At 42.7% G+C, this 25653-nt stretch overlaps 1 protein-coding gene across 1 annotated transcript in view; it reads left to right on the top strand.

Moving 5' to 3' along the window:
• The window catches only part of LOC126257631 (uncharacterized), a 163061-nt gene that overhangs the window by 1896 nt on the left and 135512 nt on the right, over window positions 1–25653 (top strand). The window contains exon 2 of the mRNA XM_049955579.1: window positions 3811–3888. Coding sequence (XP_049811536.1) covers window positions 3840–3888 — 49 coding nt within the window. The 5' untranslated portion in view covers window positions 3811–3839. The remainder of the gene's footprint in view (window positions 1–3810; window positions 3889–25653) is intronic.

Below are 25653 nucleotides of genomic sequence, written 5' to 3'. Positions count from 1 at the left end.
ATTTGGAAGAAACGATATCAGTATGGCAGTGCCAAGAAACATTAGTGCTGGGTGCTTATTCCACTAATATTTTTTCGCATAATAGATTTAGTGAAAGAAGTCATTGCATTGACAGCTGTCAGTCTTTTCTCAATGACTACTACTAGAAGTTACTTAAATGGTCACACATAATGCTCTTTTAAAAAGGAAACACTGTAAATATAACAACTCCCAATTTTGTGGAGGTATTCCATGATACACATAAACAAAACGTGGTCACTGAATTTATGAGCGTTAGTTCTTTTTAGTGTACAGATATATTTCCCTGTCATTGTGGCTTCAGATATTCCTAAAGTGTAAGATGTTAAGAGCCACAAAGTTGGGATTGAAATAGTTTTTCACATAAATTTTGGCACAAGCTTTTTTTGAAATAGATTATGTCCCGTTTACAGAACCAGAGATCTCTCACTACAATTTGCCTTTTGTTTGCTGAAAAGATGCATATTAAAAAGCGGTGTACATAAAATTTTTTAATTAAGACCAAGTATGATTTTAATGGTAGGCATCATCATAAACAGGTTTGTCCCGAACTCTCAGTGAATGAAGGAAATGAAAGCATGCAAGGTAATACTGCTTAGGAGTAATCTGGATTCTCATGGGAAAATGTTGTACTCAGAGCATGCCCAAGATAGTTTCATTGTTCCCCCTTTCAAGGAAATTTAGGTCTAGGTCAGCTTGTTCTTAATTATCCACTAGGTTTATTGTAGCAGTATCTAATTGAATGTGGAATTAAAACTTTTAGGAAACATGTCCATTCACTTCATCTCTTGGCATTAAGGTCAGTCACCTATTCCAGAATTTGGTTTAATGCCGCTCTGAACATTCATATAGAGTTGCTTGCTTATCAAACAGTTTTAAGGCAGATAAATTATGCTTACCAAATGTTGGTTATTGTTGTTCACATCTGAAAGACTTTTTTGGTCCTATGGGCCATAACAAAGATGTATTTTGCTCTTCATTGTTTACCTTCCCAACTGTATTATTACCTTTTCTTTCTTGATAATTAGCATGGAGGCAGTGTGTCTGGGCATTTAGAACTTTGCTCAGGATAAATTTTGTACAAATGCCATGATAGAATATAATAAAGTATTGTGAGTTCCAGTATTTGCAAAGTGCTGTGACAACTGCTTTCTTGAGATTGCCGCAAACTGATCAGTTAAGCGGTGGAAATTCTGTCTTCATTAAATCTTTTGTTTCAGTGATATCAGAGAAATTACACAATGAAACCCTTTCAGTGGAATATGAATAATCACAAAGTAAATTAGAATGTTATAGTGTCACAAGCAGTGCTGAAAAACGGGTTGGTCTTATTGATTGGCGACTCCATGGAGTGACAGGAAACAAATGGATAGGTAAAAAAATTTACTCACCAAGTAGTGACACACACACACACACACACACACACACACACACACACACACACAAAGGTAGGCTACAAGCTTTCAGAGCCATTGGCTCCTCCTCCTGGCAGAAGAGTTGAAGGGGAAGAAGAGGGATGAAGGAAAAGGGCGCAGTTCAGAAAAGCCAGGGAATACTTACTGATGGTATGATAATGAAAGACTGAGTGTAGGGTACTGCGCCAGACGAGGTTTGAAAACCTGAGGGCTTAAAGGTGAAAGACAGGGTGATATGCAAGACAGAGATTACTGCTAAAACATCGTACACGAGTTTGTAGTGAGTGATACGCTAAGTGCCTTGTATGTAACAGAGGTGGGAACGGGTGGCAGTGAAAAATAGACGGGTCAGGAAATAAAAGATGCAGAAAAGTAAAACAGAGTGAGGTAAGGAGTAGTTACTGTGAAGAAATTCTGACACAGAAAGGAAATTAACATAAATTAAGGCCAGGTGCATGAGAACCAAGAACATGTCATGACACTAGTTCCAGCTGCAGAGTTCTGAGAAACTGATGTCTGGGGGAAGAATACAGATAGCGCATATGGTGAAACGGGCACTGAGGTCACAACTGCCTTTTTGTAGAGCATGCTCTGCAACACCATGTTGTATGTTGTCAGTATACACCCTTTGTCTATGCCCATTCATCCTGAATGATAACTGGGTGGTACTCACACCAATGTAAACAATGTTCTGCCTTTTACAGCAGCATGACTACCACCAAATTATCTGTTAGGATGAATAGTCATAGGCAGAGGGTGTACTCTGGCAACACACAATATGCTGTTGCAGAGCATGCTCTACAACAAGACAGTTGTGACCTCAGTGCCTGTTTCACCATATGTGCCATCCGGATTCTTCCCCCAGACACCATTTTCTCAGACCTCTGCAGTTGGAACTAGTGCTACAACGTGTCCTTGGTAGCCATGCACCTGGCCTTAATTTACGTTAATGTCTTCTGTGTCAGAATTTCTTGACAGTAATTACCCCTTTCTTCACTCAGTTTTATTTTTCTACATCTTTTATTTTCTGACCTGTCTATTTTTTGCCGCCACCCACTCCCACCTGTTACATACAAAGCGCACAGCCTATCACTCACTGTTAACTCATGCACAGTGTTTTAGCAGTAATCTGTTTTGCATATTACCCTGTCTTCCATCTTTAAGCTCTCACGTTTTCAAATCTGAGCTAGTGCAGCCCCCAATAATCAGTGTTTCCTTCTCACCCCATCCAGTAAGTCTCCCCCAACCTGAGGTTCTGGGTGACTTTCTGAACTGTACCATGTTCACCAAAACTTCTCCAGTCCTTTTCCTTTGTCCCTATTCCTTCCCCTTCAACTCTTCTGCCAGAAGAAGACGACATTGGCTCCTATAGCTTGTAAAAGTTAAACCTTTCTGTGTGTGTGTGTGTGTGTGTGTGTGTGTGTGTGTGTTCTCCGGGCACCACTTGGTGAGTAGTGTTTTTTTTTTTTTTTTTTTTAAATCCATCCGTTTACATTAAATTGTCAATAATTTTCATTGTTATAACAGGAAACCAGGTATCATTGTAAAATATGTGTAGAATAAGCAATCAATCTTCATTTGATTAGGAATTTGAGAAGTGCAAAAGTGTGCAATAATACTTATTTATGGTGTAAATTCAAGAACAACATGTAGAAAACTGTTAAAGGAACTGGGTATTCTAACCACGGCTTCCCAGTATATTTATTCCTTAATGAAATTTGTTTCAAACATGTTTCTATTTCCAACCAATAGCTCAATACATATACTAGAAATAAGAACAATCTACATAAAGACCCAAAATCACTTACCTTGGTCCAAAAACGGGCCCAGTATTCAGGAACACACATTTTTAGTCAATTGCCAGCGACCATTAAAAACTTGGTTTCAGGTGAAGCACAGTTTAAACAGCATTTGAAAGACTTTTTGATAGGCAACTCCTTCTCTGTAGTTGGATATCTTTATCAGGGACTGTTAGATCAGCTTAAGTAAAAATGCCTGTTAGTTTTAAGTTTTCACAGCATATGGTCACAAGCCTTGGTTAGGTATTTTGTGTATGATAAATTTATTACAAGCGTAACTGTGTTTCATTCTGACCATGTATTCTGTAAAAATTAGCAGTTCCAGTTTAACATATTCACATATTTTGACAATCTCCTGACAAATAATCTGGGTAGTAAGTATTATATTCAAATGTTCTGTGTTTTCCGTGTTACTCTTTAACAGGTTCCACATCCACGAGAATCATATCATTTTTGGATGTATGGAACGAAAACTGAATCTTTATGTAATTAAATAAAGGAAGGATTCTGTCATTCGATTTAGAGCTCTTGCTCTCTCTTTCAAAGATACTGTTTAAATGTTCTTAACCATTTTTCAGGGAGAAGGCATTCCACATCGGACCTCAAAATGGAGAGTGATGCACTACTGGAAATGAACCGAATGGAATTAAGATCTGGTTAGTTTTAATCTCCTGTGAAATTTATTACTTTAGCAAACAATTTCTCAGTAGCTGGATGATGCAGAATTACTGTTACATAAATTTTCCTTTCCTTCTTGCCCTAATAAATAGACATAGATGATGAACTTTAATACTAGAGCATGATTTCATTATTGAGAGACTTTTGTTGTTATTATAATCTCTGTACAATTCAATGGAGTCAAATTTACTGAGCTGTACTTTCCTTTTGCTATACTTATAATTGCTCTCCTTTGTTTGTAATTAGTACAGCTAAATTTTTGAGACTCACTGTACTGAATCTGATTACTTTTGTTACCCAGACCAGTTTTAAACTGAAATGTACTTTTTGCTATGATTTGCCTAGATGGCTGACGTTGGTTAAAAGGGTTTGACTTGCAGTAATTGAATTCTGTTGTTGATTTGCTGGAAGGAACAGCTACACTGATTAGTCAGCAATGTCAATAAAACAACAGCCAAGGATTTTATACACACATAATTTAACAGCAGTTAGGTTAGCATTATATCACTAACAAGAAAATTTGAAATCTTAACGTTTATTATTCATTGCCTGAAAAAAATGTAGAGCTGGGTGGTAAAACGAATTAGGTTAAGTTTCTTAATATGCAAGATGTGTCTGGAGCACCCATTGAAATGAATAAGGAAGAACATAGATTAATGTACATTGCTTCATTTCCTTGGTGTAGATATGTAGTCCATAGTAACTTCAAAACACATTGCTAAGTGACTGAATGTTATTGTAAATAGATAAGATGTAAATTCTGTGTATTTTGTATCAAAGAAAATCCTTCATACACTCCTGGAAATTGAAATAAGAACACCGTGAATTCATTGTCCCGGGAAGGGGAAACTTTATTGACACATTCCTGGGGTCAGATACATCACATGATCACACTGACAGAACCACAGGCACATAGACACAGGCAACAGAGCATGCACAATGTCGGCACTAGTACAGTGTATATCCACCTTTCGCAGCAATGCAGGCTGCTATTCTCCCATGGAGATGATCGTAGAGATGCTGGATGTAGTCCTGTGGAACGGCTTGCCATGCCATTTCCACCTGGCGCCTCAGTTGGACCAGCGTTCGTGCTGGACGTGCAGACCGCGTGAGACGACGCTTCATCCAGTCCCAAACATGCTCAATGGGGGACAGATCCGGAGATCTTGCTGGCCAGGGTAGTTGACTTACACCTTCTAGAGCACGTTGGGTGGCACGGGATACATGCGGACGTGCATTGTCCTGTTGGAACAGCAAGTTCCCTTGCCGGTCTAGGAATGGTAGGACGATGGGTTCGATGACGGTTTGGATGTACCGTGCACTATTCAGTGTCCCCTCGACGATCACCAGTGGTGTACGGCCAGTGTAGGAGATCGCTCCCCACACCATGATGCCGGGTGTTGGCCCTGTGTGCCTCGGTCGTATGCAGTCCTGATTGTGGCGCTCACCTGCACGGCGCCAAACACGCATACGACCATCATTGGCACCAAGGCAGAAGCGACTCTCATCGCTGAAGACGACACGTCTCCATTCGTCCCTCCATTCACGCCTGTCGCGACACCACTGGAGGCGGGCTGCACGATGTTGGGGCGTGAGCAGAAGACGGCCTAACGGTGTGTGGGACCGTAGCCCAGCTTCATGGAGACGGTTGCGAATGGTCCTCGCCGATACCCCAGGAGCAACAGTGTCCCTAATTTGCTGGGAAGTGGCGGTGCGGTCCCCTACGGCACTGCGTAGGATCCTACGGTCTTGGCGTGCATCCGTGCGTCGCTGCGGTCCGGTCCCAGGTCGACGGGCACATGCACCTTCCGCCGACCACTGGCGACAACATCGATGTACTGTGGAGACCTCACGCCCCCCCCGTGCTGAGCAATTCGGCGGTACGTCCACCCGGCCTCCCGCATGCCAACTATACGCCCTCGCTCAAAGTCCGTCAACTGCACATACGGTTCACGTCCACGCTGTTGCGGCATGCTACCAGTGTTAAAGACTGCGATGGAGCTCCGTATGCCACGGCAAACTGGCTGACACTGATGGCGGCGGTGCACAAATGCTGCGCAGCTAGCGCCATTCGACGGCCAACACCGCGGTTCCTGGTGTGTCCGCTGTGCTGTGCGTGTGATCATTGCTTGTACAGCCCTCTCGCAGTGTCCGGAGCAAGTATGGTGGGTCTGACACACCGGTGTCAATGTGTTCTTTTTTCCATTTCCAGGAGTGTATTTAGTTTTTCTCCTGTTACTTGTTGAAACACGGATTACATCAGATCACACTCCCACCTCGTTAATTCATTGAGAGAGAGAGAGAGAGAGAGAGAGAGAGAGAGAGAGAGAGTGTGTGTGTGTGTGTGTGTGTGTGTGTGTGTGTTTTTTTCAAAAAACTCCGGAACTTTGGTAATTTTGCACCAATGGTGTGTTGGAGCGAAATGCTGTTGCCATCCCAGCACACACCTGTGTTTAATGTGTACCTACTGGATGCTTCATTGTTGTATGTGTGTTAGATACTGTTCAGTGCTCTATTGAGTAGAACATTGTCACACAGTGTGCGAATTTCAAGATGACAGAGTTCGGTGAGCAACATATCTGCATTAAATTCTGTGTGAAACTCAAGAAAACCTTTTCAGAGACACACCAAATGATCCAGGAAGCCTACAGTGATGAGTGCTTAAGCTGTACTTGGTGTTACAAATGGTTCACACGGTTTTAAATTGGCCTGACAGAAGTTAAAGATCACCCTCATTCTGGACACCCTACGAAGTCTACCGACAACACTCATGTGAGGAACACCAGTGAAATTGTGCTGCTAATCAAAGACAAACTGTTGGAAAGATTCCAGAAGAATGTAACATTCCAGTTGGATCATGTCAGGAAATCCTGACATAGCATCTTGAAATGTGTCAAGTTTCCACCAAGTTCGTCCAATTGCTTATGAGTCAGGATGAGAAAGACCTTTGCGTAGCAATCTGTGAAGAGCTTTTGGATCACACAAATGAGAAAGAGATGTTCCATAAGAGAGTCATAACTGGCGATGAGATGTGAGTCTAGGGTTATGGTGCTGAGACCAAGGTTGTCTTCACAAAGGGTCAGGAAAGGATCTCAAAGACCAAAAAAAGGTTGTCCTGTCAGGTCTAATTGCAAAGCTGTGCTGATAGTTTTCTTTGACTTTGAAGAATTAGTTCATCATGAATTCATTGCACAAGGACAAACCATTGATTGATGGTAATGCCTGGATGTGTTGCAACGTTTGCGAGAAAATTTGAGAAGGAAACGGCATGAGATGTGGCAAGATCATTCATGGCTGTTGCATCATAAGAATGCACCTGGGAATTCATCCCTGTTGGTGTGTAGCTATTGCACAAAAAACAAAATAACTGTGCTGCCTTATCCTCTGCACTCACCTGACCTGGCCCCTGCAGATTCTTTTTTACTTTATTTCCAAAGCTGAAAACCCTGTCGAAAAGGATGAAGATTTGAAACAATAGACGAGATAAAAGAAAATTTGCCGACGGCACTTCATGCAGTCCAGCAAGAGGCATACCAAGACTGCTTCTGCAAGTGGGAACAGTGTCAGGAGCAGTGTATCAATTGTGGAGGAGAGTATTTCAAAGGAGACCATGCATAGTGAGTAGAAGGTAAATGTAAAAAAAACCCTGCAGGTCCGGGGTAAGAATAGGCCCGAGGTATCCCTGCCTGTCGTAAGAGGCGACTAAAAGGAGTTTCGGCCTTCAATGTGATGGTCCCCATTGGGGTTTGACCTCCATTTTTCAAAATTCTGCAAGAGTACGAGCCTTTTGGGGAAGGACGCCTTATGTGGTGTATCAGTGCACTAAGACCTTGACACTCATCATCGTAACGGCGTTGTAACTGCACCCACTGTTCATCAATTTGAGGCTAAACACCTGATGGGTTGCACATGTTACACCCGTAGTGCGTCCCCATGTGCACCTTCAATCATGATGAACTTCCCATGGCACCCGAAATCCAGCACGGTAGCCAGCCCGTTTAGATGGAGTTGTCATGTACCCTCTAGGTTGTAGCCCCCTGACCACACAGGGATCGTACTGCCAATACCTGAGCTGCACCCTCCCCACGTAAGCCAAGGAGTAGATGCCCGTCTACCTGGGGCATCAGGACTCCCGGCAGCGGTCATCCTGCCAGGTGGCCCTTGCTGAGGCTGGGTGGCGCCCGTGGGGAGAGCCCCTGGTCGGAGTGGGTGGTATCGCGGCGGACGTTTCGCAGGTGAAACGTCAACATGCATCAGGTCGCTCTGCGGCCACGTCTTCTAAGAGAAAAGATTCTGTCTTTGTCTCTGGTTTTGGTCCTTCTGCCTTTCCCCCCTTGGCCACTCCCTGGGAGGAAGGACAGGCCCGCCAGCTTGGGGCGAAATACTTCCCCCCGCTATTTAGTCTGTTCTCGGACCGATGGGGGGACGTTCGCCACCTCCAACCCTATGTTCTTTGTACAGCGTATCGAGGATATCTCCGGAGAAATCGAGTCTCTTAGTGAAATGCGTTCAGGGCCATTCTCATAAAGACCACCTCCACTACACAGTCGGCGGCGCTCCAGGCATGCGACCGACTAGGGGACATCCCAGTGTCCATTGTCCCACATCTGGCACTTAGTAGGACGCAGGGGATTATTTTCCATCGGGACCTCCTGCTGCAATCTGATGAGGAGCTCAGGGCCAACCTGGAGCGCCGTGGCGTGCATTTCATCCGGTGAGTCCAGCGCGGCCCCAAAGATCGTTGCGTCGACACTGGGGCTTTTATCCTCGCCTTAGAGGGGGATGTTCTCCTGGAGACGGTAAAGGTGATGTGCTACCAATGCGACGTGCGACCTTACGTCCCGCCTCCTATGCGATGCTTTCGATGTTTGCACTTCGGGCACGTGTCGTCACGGTGTGAAGCTGAGCCCCTTTGTGGCGATTGTGGACGTCCTCTTCGTGAGGGACATACATGCACCCCACCACCTCGGTGCGTCAATTGTCCTGGCCTCCACTCGCCTAGATCTTTCGACTGCCCCACCTATCAGAAGGAGAAGAAGATACAAGAATTGAAAACCTTGGACCGTCTGTCTTATTCTGATGCCAGGAAGAAATATGACTGCCTCCATCCCGTGATGTTGACAACGTCATTTGCTTCAGTCGTGTCCACTCCTTCTGCAGTATCCTCACCTCTATCCTGTCCCCCCTCCACCTCCTCACCCCATCTGGGGTCTATGCCTCCGCTTACCAAATCCCTCCCCTCCAAATCCTCCCTCGCAGCCCCTGCCCCCTCTGCCCCAGGGGCCACCCTTCCTCCTCCTCCTCCTCCTCCTCCTCCTCCTCCTCCTCTGCTGCCTGAGAAGCGATCCTCTTCTCAGGCGTCCATCGGGGAAACGTTACGACCCTGGCTTTCGAGGTCCTGCATTCAAAAAAGGACCCCGAGCGTGAGGACTTTCTTCGGGTCCAGCCCCCACAGCCTACCATCCCTGTGACTCATACGTCTTCCAAGAAGGCCTCAAAGAAGTCGTCTTTATCCCCCTCTCCACCCCGGCACATTTCGTCTGATGCTCCATCCGACAGTCGCTGCTCCCGGCTGTCCTCAGTTTCTCTGGGACGCTCTGCTGCCAGGCGCTCAGCAGGCCTGTCGCCAGTGGACAATGCTGCCCCTCCTGCGCAACCCAGGAATGTGGTCGCAGCTGGCGATGACTTGATGGAACAGGATCCACCTCCGGACGGTTGTAGCGATGTTCCCTCGAAACCTGGCCCTCCGCGGCCGTCGAAGTGACCCGCTCTTCCCCCGTTTTGTTCCCCCTTTCTCTGACTTGCGATGGCTCTGTTACATTGGAACATAAGAGGTATTCGATCTAATCGGTAGGAATTACAACTGCTCCTCCGCCTGCACTGTCCACTCGTCATTGGTCTCCAGGAAACAAAGTTACGCCCAACTGACCGTATTGCTTTTACCCATTATACCTCCGAGCGATCTGACCTAACCCCTGTGGACGGTATTCCAGCTCATGGAGGGGTCATGTTGCTCGTTTGGGACGATGTCTATTACCATCCCATCCCGTTGACCACCCCACTCCAAGCAATAGCTGTCCGTATTACTCTTTCTGCCTTTACTTTTTCTGTTTGTACTGTTTACACTCCGTCATCCACAGTTAGTCGGGCTGACATGATGCACCTGTTTGCTCAGTTTCCGCCGCCGTTTTCATTGTTTGGCGACTTCAATGCCCATCATCCCCTTTGGGGTTCTCCTGCATCCTGTCAGAGAGACTCCCTCTTGGTGGATGTTTTCCACCATCTCAATTTTGTCTGCCTCAATACTGGCACCCCGACTTTCCTCTCGGACTCTACTCATACCTACTCCCACTTGGACCTCTCGATCTGTTCTACCACTCTTGCCCGTCGGTTCGAGTGGTATGTTCTTTCTGATACCTATTCGAGCGACCATTTCCCCTGTATCGTTCGTCTCCTGCATCACACCCCATCCCCATGTCCCTCGAGCTGGAACATACCGAAAGCTGACTGGGGACTTGACTCCTCCCTGGCGACATTTCCAGACAAATATTTTCGCAGCTGTGGCAGTCAGGTCGAATACCTCACGGCTGTCATTATCAATGCTGCCAAACGTTCCATTCCTCGTACTACCTCTTCTTCACGACGCGTTTCAGTCCCCTGGTGGAATGAGGCTTGCAGAGACGCTATCTGTGCTCGACGATGTGGTTTACGCACCTTTTGCCGCCATCCTGTGCTGGCGAATCGTATTAATTACCAACGGCTCCGGGCGCATTGTCGTCGAGTCATCAAAGACAGCAAAAAAGCTTGTTGGGCCTCTTTCACAAGCTCATTTAACAGTTTTACTCCCTCTTCTGTCGTTTGGGGTGGCCTGCGCTGGCTGTTGGGCGTTAAGGCCCACTCCTCGATACTTGGCCTGACTTCAGGTAATGAGGTACTTGTGGACCCTGTGGATGTCTCCAACGCCTTCGGCCGCTTTTTTGCTGAGGTTTCAAGCTCCGCCCATTACCACCCTGCCTTCCTTCCCAGAAAAGAGGCAGAAGAGGCTCGGCGACCTTCCTTCCACTCGCTGAATCTGGAAGATTATAGTGCCCCTCTACCATGTGGGAACTAGAACGTGCACTTGCACTGTCCCGGTCCTCTGCTCCGGGGCCAGATGCCATTCACATTCAGATGCTGACACACCTTTCTCCGGCAGGCAAATGCTTTCTTCTTCGTACCTATAACCGCATCTGGACCGAAGGTCAGGTCCCCACGCGTTGGCGTGAGGCTGTCGTTGTTCCCATACCCAAACCCGGGAAGGATAGACACCTTCCTTCTAGTTACCGCCCCGTTCCTCTTACAAGCTGTGTCTATAAGGTGATGGAGCGCATGGTTAACGCTCGGTTGGTTTGGATTCTTGAATCTCGACGGCTACTTACTAATGTTCAATGCGTCTTTCGGCGACGCTGCTCCACTGTTGACCACCTTGTGACTTTGTCGACGTTCATCATGAACAACTTTTTGCAAAAGTGCCAAACGGTAGGTGTTCTTCGATTTGGAGAAGGCTTATGATACCTGTTGGAGAGGAGGTATCCTCCGCACTATGCACAGGTGGGGCCTACGTGGTCGCCTGCCCCTTTTTATTGATTCATTTTTAACAGATCGAATGTTTAGGTTATGTGTGGGTTCCGTATTCTCCGACGTCTTCCTCCAAGAGAACGGAGTGCCTCAGGGCTCTGTTTTGAGCGTAGCCCCGTTTTGCCATAGCGATCAATCCCATTATGGATTGCATTCCACCTAATGTCTCCGGCTCTCTTTTTGTTGATGACTTCGTGATCTACTGCAGTGCCCAGAGAACATGCCTCCTGGAGCGCTGCCTTCAGCGTTTTCTTGACAGCCTATACTCATGGAATGTGGCTAATGGCTTCCGGTTCTCTGAAGAGAAGACGGTTTGCATCAACTTTTGGCGATGTAAAGCATTCCTTCCACCATCCTTACATCTCTGTCCCGTTGTTCTCCCCTTCATGGAGTCAACGAAGTTTTTAGGGCTCACATTGGAAAGGAAACTTTGTTGGTCTCCGCATGTCTCTTATTTGGCTGCCCGTTGTACATGTTCTCTTAATGTCGTCCGTGTTCTTAGTGGTTCATCTTGGGGAGCGGATCGCACTGTCCTGCTTCGCTTATATCGATCCATAGTCCGATCAAAGCTGGATTATGGGAGACTCGTCTGCTCGGCCATCCCTCTTACGCTGTCTCAACTCCATCCATCATCGGGGGTTAAGTCTTGCAACCGAAGCATTCTTTACCAGTCCCGTCGAGAGTCTTTATGCTGAAGCTGCTGAATTACCATTGACATACCGGCGCGACGTACTGCATTGTTGGCATGCCTGCCGGCTGTTGTCAATGCCCGACCACCCCTCTTATCAGTCCTTCGACGATTCTCTCGACCGTCAGTATGGGTTGTATGTGTCTGCCCTGCTGCCCCCTGGAGTCCGCTTTCGTCACCTGCTTAGACAATTTTATTTTGCCCTCCCTGCCACCTTCAGAGAGGGTGAGAGCCCGACACCACCTTGGCTCCAGGCTCCGGTTCAAATTCAGGCTGCTCCAGATGCAGTGTATTGCTCACAGTTTGTCGAACTTCGTGCGCGACTCGCCAATAACACCTTTATTTACACTGATGGCTCCAAAACTGACGATGGTGTCGGCTGTGCCTTTATCGTCGGGGACGTCACCTTTAAATACCGGCTCCTCGACCAGTGTTCCAGCTTTATGGCCAAGCTTTTTGCTCTCTCTCAGGCCGTTCAGTATGTCTGCCGCCAATGCCATTCTCTGTATGTGCTCTGCGCTGATTCGCTCAGTGCTCTTCAGAGCCTTGGAGCTCCATATCCGGTCCATCCCTTGGTGCAACGGATCCAGCAATCCCTCTATTCTTTTGCTGATGATGGCACTCCTGTTAGCTTTATGTGGGTTCCAGGCCATGTAGGAGTGCCTGGGAATGAGGCTGCGGCCAAGGCTGCAGTCCTCCTGACTCGGCCAGCCTCCCTTTGTGTCCCATCGTCTGACATTAGTGGGGTTGTTCCCAACAGCTTGGACAACCTCCTCCCAACCATCTCGGCGAGAGGAGGTCATTTTGGCTAGGTTGCGGATTGAGCATTGCCGGTTTAGCCACCGCTACCTGCTATCCGGTGACCCCGCCCCGCAGTGCCCTTGTGGTAATGCATTGACAGTGTGCCATGTTTTATTGTCATGTCCCCGTTTTAATCAATCTCGTGTTGTCCTGTCTCTGCCCTCTACCCTACAGGAAATTTTAGCTGATGACGCTCGAGCAGTTGCTCGTGTTCTTCGTTTTATTACTTTGACGGACTTATCCAAAAACATCTAAATCTTTTAATTATTTTATCTGCGTCTTTGTAAGCACTTTCTTGTGTCCCCCACTTGAGTTTTACCAATTTATACGTGCAGTTACATTTGTGACTGGGCGCTAATGACCTCAGTAGTTGAGCGCCATAAAACCCCACAAAAAAAAAAAAAAAATAATAATAATAATTTGTGCACGGAGTTCTGGAATTTTTTGGACAGACCTTGTATGTGTAATGAAGCAGTCAATTAGTGCACGTTTTATCCTACTTGCTAGTTAAAATTCCATCCGTGTACTTCTTGTGGCAGCAACATATCAGAAATCCAATCTGTGATTGATCTGTATTTATTACATTATCATCATCATTAAGAGGTATGGGTGTATCTAACACTAGGATTTCCCAAACTGTTCCCCGAACACTGGTATTCTGCGAAAAGTCAATAAGTGCTCCATGATAAACTATTAAATGTAGCAACTGGTGTCTTAACATTCTCCCGTCCCCCGTTATTTTAAAGATACTAATTATTTTTGAAAATTCATTAAGATTTTGTTATGAGCTAAGATTTAAAATTGAAGCAATCACTGAACAAAACAAATTTTCACATTTTTAAAGTCCTATCAACCTTCAAAATAAAGGTGTTCCATCAGAGTGGCAGATTTCTCAAAGTGTTCTGTCAGAGGAATGGTTTGGAAACCCCAGTCTTGTTTGTATAGAACAAAACCATTTGAGTATTTTATGAGAGCCTGCTATAACTCTTTGTCAGTGTTCAGTTTGTGTTAATGGTTCACAATCGAGATTAAAAGCTTTACTTGTGGGGGGGGAGGGGGGGGGGAGTCTTCAGAAGCCTTATAAGAGGCACTAAGTACATTAATAATGTTTCTTTAGTGACTGTTTCCAGCAAAGCAGTTTCATTTCCAGGTAGAACAAATAAACTTGTACTTTTTTTCTCTCATAAGTATACAATGTCATACTGAGTAGATTTCGCTCAGTAACACTAATGTTATGTCATCTTCATCTAGAAAGCACCTCCAAAGAATATATTTAAACAAATATGCAACCCTGAATTGGAATGCCATCTTCTAAAAGCTTCTTAATCTACTTTGTTGATTTTTGTGACTATCACGCTCTGTTATGGGAACTTAGACAGAGCGAATGTGCTGCACTTCTAAATGAACTTGACTAAGTGTCGAATATGAACCTGTGTCTCTTATACTTCACAAATATCAAAATTCCTTGCTTATAAAACAGGAAATCCTCTCTTTGAAGTAAAAGTACAAATGATGATACTTCATTTTATTAACTTTCAGGCATGTACATGCCCCCCAACAATGCCTAGACTCATCAACACTTGTATTAATAGTTTAACTTGTTCCACTTTAATGCAGACAAAAACATTGCTGCTTTGGATTTTCACACTAAATTAGCAGGTTATCGCTCTTCGTGGCAAACTTTCCACTTATTTTCAAATATCAGTATGTTGCGTCAATGGAAGTTAATAATAACCATGATGGTGTTTCTTCCAGACTTCATAAATCATTCTGCATGCCTTTCTGCCAATAGTCCTAAATTACTTTTATCCCATGAACTAGTGTAATACTTTGAAATTGTTAATAAACTGTAACAAATTCTTCAAACAATTTATGTGCAACGTAACTGCATGCAGCAGCTCTTTACAAAACCTGAACTAGTATCCTTACACATACGTGCTTGACACCAGTCCCAATTTGACATGGTTGACATTAAATAATACTAGTGATATGACTTTGTAAATTTTATTTTGTGCATGATATCAGTGATAATACTATTCCTTGCAGCTCCCCAGTAGCTTTTTTCAATGCCAAAGCTTTTCAGTACCCAAAAGCAAACTAGAGATATAAAAAAAAAGCCAAACCTTATCAGAGGAGCAAATGATCACACAGTAATGAATAACATAGCAGTGGCTACTTCCTGAGATGTCCTACTGTAATAAAATAGAAATATCGCACACACTTCACATGCTCTTGTCCCTACACCAATAATTAAATCTGTTTTATAGATGTGATAAGCAGGCGTAAAATATGTATAAAAGTGAAATTGGTCATATATCTAAACAACAAAAAATATTAAAATTTCTCTTGTACAGTTATACGTAATGAGTATCGATGAAAATAATGTGTAAAGGTACTGGGGGCAATCCAGTTAAATCTCTGTATCATAATGCTTATCCTGATCACTAACTTCTTCTATGCATAAGATCATACTTCATTACTGTAAAGACAACTTCATATAAATAAACATATAACATGTGCAAGTCTGTGTGAAAAAACAGTCATTACAAAATCATCAGTACTTAGACTCCTCAAAACATTGGTTACCTTCTTATTATGCAGCTTGGGATCACTAAAAAATATGACTCAAGGCTTCTACCTCCTTCAAACATATTTCTACAAGCTCATCAATTACAGTAATTAAAATATCCCATTTACATGAACATAGCTGAGTCTACGCAAAAGGAATCTACTCATGAAGTTTAATGTAGCTTAGTACATTGAAGCAATCAAAGGCAACTTACTTATTCATCAAACTGGAAGCTAATAAGTTAAATGTTTCTGACATGGTAAAGCATTTTGAGACTACATAAAATAGAGCATCCTTTCTCAAGTGAAAGTCAAACCAATTACTTAGGATATGTCAGTAGGATGAACTAGAAAAATAAAACAAAAATATTTGCTGTCTACGTCAGTACTTTCTAATCAAAGAGAAAAAACATTCTATTGTATATCACCACATCTATTGGCACAGAAACACAATATGTTGTAATCATAATTTATATATTAGGTGGCATGACATTAAGAAACAGGTAAGTTTATTCTTTTGTGTGAGTAAATGAAAAATAAACAGAAAGTGTGATACTTAGGGTTAGAAAACGTTTGAAAAATACAAGGAATAAGTTGTAATTAATCTGCTTAATCAGAAACACTCGTAATTGGCATTTTTACTTTGCTGTGCAACACTACAAAACTACATGCACACTCACTGATAGAGGGTAGTGGCAGCTAATTTTTATGTGTACTACAGCAGAAAATGGATTGGGATGCAAACTACAGCATCAGGGCAGCAAGCAGCGAGTGTTGTCGGCAGTCAACTATGGGGGTGGGGTCAGTGACCTTCTAGCTGCCCAGTAGTAGTGTAGAGTGAACAGGGTGTGTGTGCAGCACCTCCACTTTTGCAGTTGGCCTTGGCGGAGAACGAGCCAAACTGGGGCTGGACTACAGCACATCATAGCTGCACTTCACTGTTGTCTCGACATGTGAATAACAGAGTAGCATAATGCCCATATGTGCAATAAAAATCAAAATGTGCGCTGCATGTAACACACTTATTTCCTCAATCCCTATATTTGTGAATGCTAAGTAAAGAAAAAAAAGAATTCAACAGTACACAAAAACGAGTCTGCTTTGTTGTTAGAATTACACACACAGCACATTAACAAAAACATAGAATAAATAACTGTTCATAATGATGAAACAGTTCTTATTTTGCGTTTGGCACTTGGTCTTGTTGTGAGTCTACAACATGCTGAATCGCATTGTTGTTGACCACCTTGCCATTTTATTCTGCTTCTTCTTGCATCTCTTCTTCCATTGTGTAATATTTACGTCTTTGTAAATGTTCAGGTGGAATCGTGCCTTTCAGATGTACTTGTTGTACTTTGCATAGGTCCTTTCACATAAGGCAGACTCTGGCCGTGCGCTGTGTGTGTGTGTGTGTGTGTGTGTGTGTGTGTGTGTGTGTGTGTGTGTGTAAATTTTTTGGTGCATACAGTGTCAAGTCTTTCAGTGTCACACCAATTTTTATTTTTAAGGGGGATCACTTCAGACTATTTTCATGGGTTCACCCCTCAAATTTCTCCCTCATATAACAAAATTGTCGTCTGATGTAGTACAAACTGAAAAAATAAATTCCTTTTAAAGCACAGTTTCGTATATAATTTATATTCAAAACTTTACAACTGTGTCACAGAACAAATTCTACATCGAGAATTTTTTACAGAAGTTTAAGGGAAGAAATGCTTCCAATAATTATTACAGCATTTAAAGAACATCAAAATATGTACAGGCTGAAATGAACAAACAGTACATGAGACTTTGTTAATCAATTCAACTGTAAAAAGCTAAGGAGCATATTATTAGCAAAATGAGAAATATGCAAAAGTGAAATGCCGAAATGAGGACCCTTAATCTATGATGTTACAGCGCCAAACCTTGTTTCCGTCTCCTTGTGTGTTGGTGTCTGTAACTAGGTGAGCTATAATCATCTTGTGAGCATTAGTGGTTCTAATTGTCTTCTTTTACTACTTTCACTTGTATTTCATCTTCGACTCCTGTCATTTCTCCTCACTCTCTTCTGGTACAGATATTGTTGTATCTGCTCTTCAGTTTCAATTTTTGTGCCAATCGAATTACTACGAACTTTGTATGGCAAGTGTGGTCACCCAGTGAGTAATGTGGCTTTTTTTTCATATGGTGCTTACTGATACCAATTTATCTAATTCATTCTCCGAAAATTCAGAGCACATTCCATCATATCTCCAGTTGTACTGGCAGTTGCAAATCAAATTTAAAATTTTGTCTTGCTTAAGACAACGGATCTTAGTTTCTCTTCACTATCTAAGGAGCTGACAATTCTCTTCTAAATTTTGCTTTGGTTTAATGACAATCTGCTTCAGCTCTTGTAACAATAATCTTTGCATGCTTTGTTTGAACCTTCGTGTTGCATTTCTGTACAAACATTCGCCCTCTGTGTCTCCTCGGATATCTTTGCGGCTCTCTCGACCCACATACATCTTCACAATTTCCTCACCATTCTGATTAAACATTGATATTATTTCCTCTCGACTCTTCTTAAAAACCTTTGCCATTTCCTCTCAATCTCTCTAAATATCAATTTCATTTCCTCCTTTTCCTTCACAAATTTCTGTTGATTTTCCAATCTCTCATTGAATAATCCATCTGTATTCAACTGACTAGTATCTGGGGGTGACTGTTTTTATGTCTCCGGTGTTGTTTTACTTGCCTGTAATTCTGCCTTTAATTCCTTGTCTACGGATTTTCCCTTAGTCATATTCTCAAAACTGGAATCTTTGAATCTTACACTATTGTATTCATCCTCTTTACCGAGCTGAGCTCCCACAAATGTAATTACTGGTATTTGCTCTTTCACTGATGACATTTTTTACACTTTGTATCAAAAGTACAAAACACAAGCCTAACTAACTTTCCTCACACACTATTTGTCACATGATAAATAGTTCAACAAGTTTCACATGCAGCAGCAAATTCAGACTATGCTCAGCTGTCATTCTTGCAACACTTAACTCTTTCTGCAACTGTTGTTGCTGTGTCATGGTGTGGTGCTGAAATTACGCTGAACCCTATGCATCATCGAACTGGTCATCTCAAACCATTGCTATCCTAGATGCTGAATATTTGTATTTCACACACAGTTTCTTTGGTGGCGACACACTTTTTTACCGTGTCTGCATATGGACTTCCTCACTATTTTTTCTCATTTTTGCATGCCAATTCTAGTCTTCCCCAAAAAGCAACAGTCTTTGCACCATAAGCCAACAGTAAACCTCCTTAATGTGTTTTGTTCATTAATTTTTACCACTGATCACACACTTCACTACTAAATGAACGGGACCGTATGCCTAATACGAACCCATGTGTCTTATGCCTCAGTTATAAAATGGGAAATTGTCACTTTGAAATAATAACATCATAGATCATGTTACTTAGTTTTATTGACCTTCAGACATGTAACGTGCTCTCTAACAATGCCTACACGTCTACACTTGTCTTAACAGTTAACGCTTATTCCACTTCCATGCTGAAGAAAACATTGCTGCATTGCATTTTCATATTAATAGAATAGGTTATCACTATTCCAGGCGACCTTTCCACTTATGTTCAAATATCGATATGTTGTGCCAACGTAAGTTACTAACAATCATGATGCCGTTTTTGTCCACAGACTTAATAAATTATTGTATGCTCCTTTTTGCCAATAGACATTCTTAAATTACTTGCACCATGGGAACCAATGTAATACTTTCAGCTCCAGCAAATTCTTCAAACAATTCATGCTCGACACACCTACATGTCGCCACTTCTTGTGAAACCCGAACTACTACTGTCCTCACATGTACTCGTACACTCCTGGAAATGGAAAAAAGAACACATTGACACCGGTGTGTCAGACCCACCATACTTGCTCCGGACACTACGAGTGGGCTGTACAAGCAATGATCACACGCACGGCACAGCGGACACACCAGGAACCGCGGTGTTGGCCGTCGAATGGCGCTAGCTGCACAGCATTTGTGCACCGCCGCCGTCAGTGTCAGCCAGTTTGCCGTGGCTCCATCGCAGTCTTTAACACTGGTAGCATGCCGCGACAGCGTGGACGTGAACCGTATGTGCAGTTGATGGATTTTGAGCGAGGGCGTATAGTGGGCATGCGGGAGGCCGGGTGGACGTACCGCCGAATTGCTCAACACGGGGGGCGTGAGGTCTCCACAGTACATCGATGTTGTCGCTAGTGGTCGGCGGAAGGTGCACATGCCCGTCGACCTGGGACCGGACCGCAGCGACGCACGGATGCACGCCAAGACCGTAGGATCCTACGCAGTGCCGTAGGGGACCGCACCGCCACTTCCCAGCAAATTAGGGACACTGTTGCTCCTGGGGTATCGGCGAGGACCATTCGCAACCGTCTCCATGAAGCTGGGCTACGGTCCCGCACACCGTTAGGCCGTCTTCTGCTCACGCCGCAACATCGTGCAGCCCGCCTCCAGTGGTGTCGCGACAGGCGTGAATGGAGGGACGAATGGAGACGTGTCGTCTTCAGCGATGAGAGTCGCTTCTGCCTTGGTGCCAATGATGGTCGTATGCGTGTTTGGCGCCGTGCAGGTGAGCGCCACAATCAGGACTGCATACGACCGAGGCACACAGGGCCAACACCCGGCATCATGGTGTGGGGAGCGATCTCCTACACTGGCCGTACACCACTGGTGATCGTCGAGGGGACACTGAATAGTGCACGGTACATCCAAACCGTCATCGAACCCATCGTTCTACCATTCCTAGACCGGCAAGGGAACTTGCTGTTCCAACAGGACAATGCACGTCCGCATGTATCCCGTGCCACCCAACGTGCTCTAGAAGGTGTAAGTCAACTACCCTGGCCAGCAAGATCTCCGGATCTGTCCCCCATTGAGCATGTTTGGGACTGGATGAAGCGTCGTCTCACGCGGTCTGCACGTCCAGCACGAACGCTGGTCCAACTGAGGCGCCAGGTGGAAATGGCATGGCAAGCCGTTCCACAGGACTACATCCAGCATCTCTACGATCGTCTCCATGGGAGAATAGCAGCCTGCATTGCTGCGAAAGGCGGATATACACTGTACTAGTGCCGACATTGTGCATGCTCCGTTGCCTGTGTCTATGTGCCTGTGGTTCTGTCAGTGTGATCATGTGATGTATCTGACCCCAGGAATGTGTCAATAAAGTTTCCCCTTCCTGGGACAATGAATTCACGGTGTTCTTATTTCAATTTTCAGGAGTGTATGTGCATGAGACCAGTAATGCTTGGACATTGTTGATGTCAAATAGCAAGACAATGCCCTGCCAGGAAAAGGTGAGCTCAGCTGCGAAAGTTCCAGAAACCAGTGATGTTTAAGGAGTAAGGTTGACTGCTTTGTAGCATGAATCATAGTTGTTCTTATGTCAACTTAACATTCCAACCATCCTAAATGTAAATGCGCTAACATATGCATTTCCTTTAATATTTTGCCACTGATAACATCAGGGACTACTCAACAGGACATCGTTATCAGGAGAAAGAATACTGGCGTTCTACGGATCGGAGCGTGGAATGTCAGATCCCTTAATCGGGCAGGTAGGTTAGAAAATTTAAAAATGGAAATGGATAGGTTAAAGTTAGATATAGTGGGAATTAGTGAAGTTCGGTGGTAGGAGGAACAAGACATTTGGTCAGGTGAATACAGGGTTATAAATACAAAATCAAATAGCGGTAATGCAGGAGTCGGTTTAATAATGAATAAAAAAATTAGAGTACGGGTAAACTACAAACAGCATAGTGAACGTGTTATTGTGGCCAAAATAGACACGAAGCCCACGCCTACTACAGTAGTACAAGTTTATATGCCAACTAGCTCTGCAAATGATGAAGAAATTGAAGAAATGTATGATGAAATAAAAGTAATCATTCAGGTAGTGAAGGGAGACTAAAATTTAATAGTCATGGGAGACTGGAATTCGAGAGTAGGAAAAGGGAGAGAAGGAAACATAGTAGGTGAATATGGATTGGGGGTAAGAAATGAAAGAGGAAGCCGCCTGTTAGAATTTTGCGCAGAGCATAACTTAATCATAGCTAACACTTGGTTCAAGAATCATGAAAGAAGGTTGTATACATGGAAGAACCATGGAGATACTAAAAGGTATCAGTTAGTTTATATAATGGTAAGACAGATATTTAGGAACCAGATTTTAAATTGTAAGACATTTCCAGGGGCGGATGTGGACTCTGACCACAATCTATTGGTTATGAACTGTAGATTAAAACTGAAGAAACTGCAAAAGGGTGGGAATTTAAGGAGATTGGACCTGGATAAACTGAAAGAACCAGAGGTTGTACAGAGTTTCAGGGAGAGCATAAGGGAACAATTGACAGGAATGGGGGAAAGAAATACAGTAGAAGAAGAATGGGTAGCTTTGAGGGATGAAATAGTGAAAGCAGCAGAGGATCAAATAGGTAAGTGTATCACACTGACCTCACAATCTACATTTTCATACAATCATCAATTACATTGTTGCAGACAAAATTAAAAAAGAAAAAATGTGTAGTTACATCAGAGGCATGCCCACTACTGCTAACTTTCTGCAGTACTCACAATATTCCAAAGAGTTTACAAAGCAAGACTTCATAAACTTTCTTGACAAAAGAAGAATCATCACCAAGATATAACATTATTTTATAAATTAATCCAGAAATAAATTTAATAATTAGTGTTAGATTGTGCAATTAATAATATGAATTTTAAGTATACCAGAAATTTTGTGATTCAAAATATTTCTAAAAGAAGAATAATTTTAACCGCACATACGAAGTATAACAAATTAATTTCTTTTTATATATTTTAGTCTGAAATGTAATACATCTTATACAAAAATCAAAAGAAACTCTTTCAGTGAAACAGCTGAGAATGTTCACTGTACCAGATTCGGGATTAATCCTGATATAGGATAGTTCTATAAGCAAAAAGTTATGTTAAAAAAGGGTGTCCCATTACAATGGACAAATGATATTACCTGAATTACACGGTATAAACTTTGGCAGATTGGAGTGTGGGACACACAGACACAACAGGGAGTGGCAACCACTCTGCTAATTGTTGCAGCTTCATTTTTGGATTATTTATACATATTCAGATAAGAAATTACAGCTGTGTCAAATTGACTCCTCCTGTCATTCTAGGTACGTCGAGAGAAATATCCAATAAAATATAAATATTTTGAAAATCCTAATACATCATTATAAAGGGGAGAAAGTCATATGATGTCATGAATAAAGTCAAAAAAATTGGGTATGACACTGAAGAAAAGAATGGTAGGTCATTTTGACTCCTTCTGCTGTTCTAGTGTTAAGTATTAGCAGTCAGTTGTCGTGACAGGGGAGCTACATCCCTGGTTTCATTGTTGACAGTCCTGCAAAGCATGTTCCTCCATTTTCTCGTCTCATTGGAAGAATCCTGAAATGATTAGCAGGCAATAGTCTCTTTTAGTATATGTTGTAGAAACACAGTTATATTATCATATTTTGCACTATAATGCGAGTCATGAATGATGGTGGAGTTTTGATTTGTTCTACACACCTGTGCCAGGTGCTATGAAACGGCCAATGAATGTTTCATAGTGTGAATGTTGTATTCAATCCAAGCATTATACATGATGTAACAAGTTAGTTAGTGAAGTTTTATTCCATTGGTTCGAGTTGTCGTGGCTGACACGTAATTTGTGGAATACACACTTTCATCAAGTGTAAAGTACATGTAGACACGTACTGCAACTGTCACTTGGAACTGACAGCAGTGCAGTTCCGAACCTTGTCTCAAACTGCGTGAACCGCTATCGTTTGCGGATCGAGCCAAAGTTTTGTGTTACGAGAATTTGCTGCCAACTAACACCACCACTTTAACTACAGTCAGTAAAAGACTTTTCAGAAGAGATGAAAACCTTTCCTGGTAAGATGAAACAAGAACCAGTACAGAGCTTACAAAAATGTAAAGATTAGTATAGTCATTATGATATACAGATGGCAGTTCCTCCAGGTCAACTGGTGTTGTTGCATTTCACCAATATACCTCTTGATTTGCTCTGCAGTATACAGTCCATTTTCTAAACTTAACAATTCTGTTTTTTCATTGTTCCCCTTCGTTAGACCTGACCCTTGTTCTTCTTGCCTGATATTTGATACCCTGTATGGCCCGTCAGTCTCTTGTTTCTTTAATGTGCAGTAGCAAGTACGTTCACTTACTGTCAATCCCTCATTAGGTTAAGTCTCCATTTGTGAATCTGACCATTCTTGGATCACAAATTTAGCATTGGAGGGCAGTGTGGAGGGTAAAAATCATAGAGGGAGACCAAGAGATGAATACACTAAGCAGATTCAGAAGGATGTAGGTTGCAGTAGGTACTGGGAGATGAAGATTGCACAGGATAGAGTAGCATGGAGAGCTGCATCAAACCAGTCTCAGGACTGAAGACCACCACAACAACAACAACAACAACCCAATTGTTCCAAGTAACTTACAGTTGAACTATCTTTTGACCACTCCTTCCCATTAATTTTCTCCCATATATATTTTGGATGTTCTACTGGTTAATACTCTCATTAGATGGGTCTCCATTATTGGTTCATGTAAGAACTTTACCCTTGTTAGGTGACATTCAAAATACTTACAGAACCCTCCACATTTAGGGCTGTATGGTCTTGGATCCAGTAATTCCTGGTTTATTTTCTGCTGTTCTCTTGTAGGCCAATATTTCTATTTGAATAGCTTCTCGGAATATTCCTTTACATTAAGGACTCCCCGTTCTCCAGGTTCACCTTTTAGATATTCTGTTAAAAATTTTATCCTTTTTTTCTTTTTACTATTCCACGTTGGTGAAAAAGCATCTTAGAATCTTCATAAAAAGAGTATTGCATGTACTTCACCTACACACTTCAAACATTGAAGTTTATTAGATAGATGACTTCCATGTTGTAGGTGAAGTTCCTTCCACCATTTGTTTGTACTTCCTAACAAACTTCTGAGTCAGGGCATCTGTCTACAAAATCCACAGGTAGTAGATGTGTGATTTCAGTTCTCTTAGCTGGTGTTTACCGGAATGTTTCTTTCAATTCACTAATAAAGACCCCATTCCAGTTCATCCATTTCCTTGGTTTTGAATTCTTGTCAACTTTCCCTCATCCTGTATTTTTCTGTGGAAATTTAAATCATATGACACTTCTGCACAATTTCCATAAATCTAATTTGCAGTACTTCTAAACTGTTGTTTGATTCCTCTAGGGCCTGTTGGGTTAAAACAAGTATAAAAATAACCCATTTTTAACTATGTCATCTTACAGTAATGTTCTTTGATTCTTCTTCTCCACTTACTATTGTTATATTTCAGAATACTGTATTGTATGTTAATGGTTAATTAACTGTTTAGTTATTAGAGGGTTACCATTTTAGTTTTATACCTGTTCCCACTGTATATGTAAGGTAGGTATAATAATAAATAAAGGATGTAATATTGAAAATTATTGAAATATATTATACTGTGAGATATGCAAATAAAAACATTAGCTGATTTCTGATCAAAGTCATTCTCACATAAACCTGAAAAATCTTCCATTGTAGTCGAGAATAGGAAATGTCAGCAATTTGACCCTCATCAGCCCATTCAATGTTGTCTTTGTCTGAGAAAACATAACATTCACCTTTTCCTTTGCTTTTTGTCAAAAATTTAATGGAATATCATTCTTTATTACAAAGGTCCTGGATATTTACTTGTTCCCTGAAACTTCCTTGAACTCTTCTTCTCTTTCAATTCGCCAGCGGAGTTTTGACATCTGAAGACTGTTTTGGTGATATTGTATTCAGAATAGCTGGTCTTAGTTTCTTCATTGGTTAAGGAATAACTTCACCTAGGCCTACTCCAGAAATTGATGGACTCAATGTAAGGAAATTAGGAGTTTCAGTTGATGGGCTGGTTACAATTAGTATATGTTGTGAATTGCTAGATTGCACTTCTGGGTCATCTGTTCCCTTATTGCTTGTTAAAAGGCTTGGAA

Source organism: Schistocerca nitens, chromosome 1, assembly GCF_023898315.1.
Source record: "Schistocerca nitens isolate TAMUIC-IGC-003100 chromosome 1, iqSchNite1.1, whole genome shotgun sequence".
Classification (NCBI taxonomy): Eukaryota; Metazoa; Arthropoda; class Insecta; order Orthoptera; family Acrididae; genus Schistocerca; species Schistocerca nitens.
This window is presented reverse-complemented; position numbering and strand designations above follow the sequence as displayed.